The sequence below is a fragment of the Tarenaya hassleriana genome, unplaced genomic scaffold, assembly GCF_000463585.1.
Source record: "Tarenaya hassleriana unplaced genomic scaffold, ASM46358v1 Cleome31, whole genome shotgun sequence".
NCBI lineage: Eukaryota > Viridiplantae > Streptophyta > Magnoliopsida > Brassicales > Cleomaceae > Tarenaya > Tarenaya hassleriana.
The window spans coordinates 32,694-35,496 of NW_010966274.1; the positions used below are offsets into that span (position 1 = coordinate 32,694).

A 2,803-nucleotide genomic window follows, 5' to 3' on the forward strand; every position below is an offset into this window, starting at 1 on the left:
AAATGAAGAAGTGACGAGCCCTAATCTAATGATCGAGCTTATATGAGAAGCCCCAATTTGATCTCCTGCAGAAAGACCAAATTACCCTTTAGTAATTCATCTTCAGCTTAGCATGACGTCATTCCCTTCCTTTGAAACCTTATGGCACCTTTATAAGGTTTGCTCCTCTTCGAACTTCCTTGGATCAGCTACCGCTCGATTCCCCTGCTCGTATAATGATACCTGAAAATCATCAATCACGTTTCAATATTTGATATATTTATCCGTCAAATTAAAAATTAGTGTATTTTTACACATTTTGCAAAAAGCATGTATATCTATCGATTTTTTCCAATTTTAGAATATTTTTTATTGGTGGTAAAATATCGCGTCTAAAACTTTTCGTTAAAGTAGATAAAATCTATTAATATTTTCGTTAAAGCAAATAAAATTATGCATACTTTGATAACTTTGTCGGATATCGCTAGATATCTAAATTTCAAAATAAAAATTCAAACGCATGTCTATAGATATTTTAAAATTATAATTCAAATCTAAACTATTTAAATACTTTAGTTTTTTAGGTGATTTCAAATAAAATTTCGAGTTAGGATTCATATGTTGGAAATTTTGTACCATCGCTAGCGGTTGACAAATGGCAATATGCATCGTTAGTTCGTTACAATAACGATGAGGTTAAATGATCCAAAAAGCTTATGGAGTTGCATAAACGGGTTAATGTCATGGAATTAATGATGGGTCCAAATCATTGAATTTTAAACAATATTTCAAAAAAAAAGCAAATTGATTACACAATAATTTCAAATATAAAACTAAATGGATATAATATTTTATAAAAAAAATTGAACCTAAATTCAAAATTAAACTAGGGATGAAATATATTCTAATAGTTATTACTATTCGTATAAATATCTTTAAAATATATTTTAACACCTAGATTTATGCAATATAGTTTCTGGATGTTTTGACAAATATTTATATTTTTATCATTTCTAACCCCTGTTTCGAACCATTCTATCAATTATCATATTTATGGGCGGACCCACTTGGTCACATGCCCATATGTGTAATTAAAGAGAATTAATTTCTTTATAAAGTATAAAATTTAATTAAATTATTAAATATCCCCATAACAAATGTCCGATAATCAAAATTATTGTCCACATTTATTACCCATCCGTTGCATAATAACTGATGTTTTAATTTTTTTTTTACAATTTTTAAGAAACTGTAAAAAAGTCATATCTACCCTTATTTAAAATTGAAATATAATTAATATTCATTAAGTTTATTAGAATTAATTAGTTTTAATTAAGGATAAAATGGAAATTATTATAAAAAAAATTACGACAATTATTTTGAACAAAAATTTTGTTTATAACGTCAACTATTGAGATTTGGGCCCGCTGATATTCAGTGAATTAATAATAGGGTTTCTATTATCCCCAAGAGATGTTCCATCATTAACAAAAGGTTTATTTCAAAAGTGGTCATTATAAAACATTTATCTTCTTTTAATCTTTAACATTTTTATTTCAACAAAAAAAAACCATGCCTTTAAGGCACATAATCATCACTCATTTTTTTCATTGCAATAAACTAAACATCTCTTAGTTATGATAATATTTAAAATGCTAAAGGTTGTTCTTAATTAGCGGATAGAAACCAAGCAAAAGACCGTGCAATTATTCAACCGACCAATAAAGTTCTTACGAAAAACTCGACATTTATTTCAGACATCAAACTTGTAATCATAAGATAAAAAGACTCTGCAGATTCTTTTGATGGATCTTTTGTCTTCAGACAATTAGAGATAACTTCTCGTCCGGAGATTCTTTAGGCAAACCTCCGAGACGCATGGAAGTTACGTAGTCGCAAGGGAAATGGTCGGATGCACCCGGAAGCAGCAAACCCATAACCCTAATAAGCCTCATCAACCAATTCTCTTTGAAGTCTTTTCCCTTCCAAAACGGTATTATGAAGCTCCTTATAAGCTCCCAAACCGCGGTTAATAACTTTGGTATGAACCACAATATAGAAAAGTAGTTTTTGTTCGGTTGATCCTCACACACCTACAAAAAAACGTATCATAGGTTCAATACAACGTAATCGTTCGTGAAATACCAAAACTTGCGTAAAATTGACCGAATAATGAATTTTGAGTGAAAAATATCGACAAGTATGCGAAATTTTAGGGCTTGAAACTTTATACTTTACTACAAGACACACTGATTGTTACCTACTATATCAAATTTTATGGTATGGCATACTCATCACTATATGACTTAAAACATATTATAGATTCGAGTCCTATATATTAGCCTCCTCATATGTTAATCTGTCATTTATAGATAACCCAGATCGGATTTATATCTTTCGCGTAGTTTGCATGATATTATATGGGAGCGAGATTTATCCCTGCACGACCGAAAGATAATGGCTGCGGGTTCCCATGTCATAATAAAAAACTTAAAACTTTTTACCATAGATGATATTGATTGGTACTTACCCTCCCTTTGTAGAGAGTATTGAAGTAAATGCAAGGCCCATAGTGCTTGAACCCGAACAACATAGTGTCGTCAAAGGGAATTCTTGGCACCAAGTCATTGCAATACACGAATCTCTTGTACTTGATACCATGCTTGTTCATAACACCCTTCATGAATTCCCCGAATTGTTCGTCTCCAACCCTCGGCTGTCCGAACGTGTAAACTCCCTCACACCGATCCAACAGCTCGTCCTCGCCATGGATTGCCAAAACCGTGGGAAACAAAGCGGCCAACGCAGCACCGAGGCTATGCCC

At 31.9% G+C, this 2,803-nt stretch overlaps 1 protein-coding gene across 1 annotated transcript in view; it reads right to left on the reverse strand.

Moving 5' to 3' along the window:
- Positions 1-1,759: 1,759 nt before the first annotated feature.
- The window catches only part of LOC104820674, a 13,505-nt gene continuing 12,461 nt past the window's right edge, over positions 1,760-2,803 (reverse strand). The window contains exons 2-3 of the mRNA XM_010551237.2: positions 2,510-2,795; positions 1,760-2,072 (exon numbers count right to left, since the gene is read on the reverse strand). Coding sequence (XP_010549539.1) covers positions 1,800-2,072; positions 2,510-2,795 — 559 coding nt within the window. The 3' untranslated portion in view covers positions 1,760-1,799. The remainder of the gene's footprint in view (positions 2,073-2,509; positions 2,796-2,803) is intronic.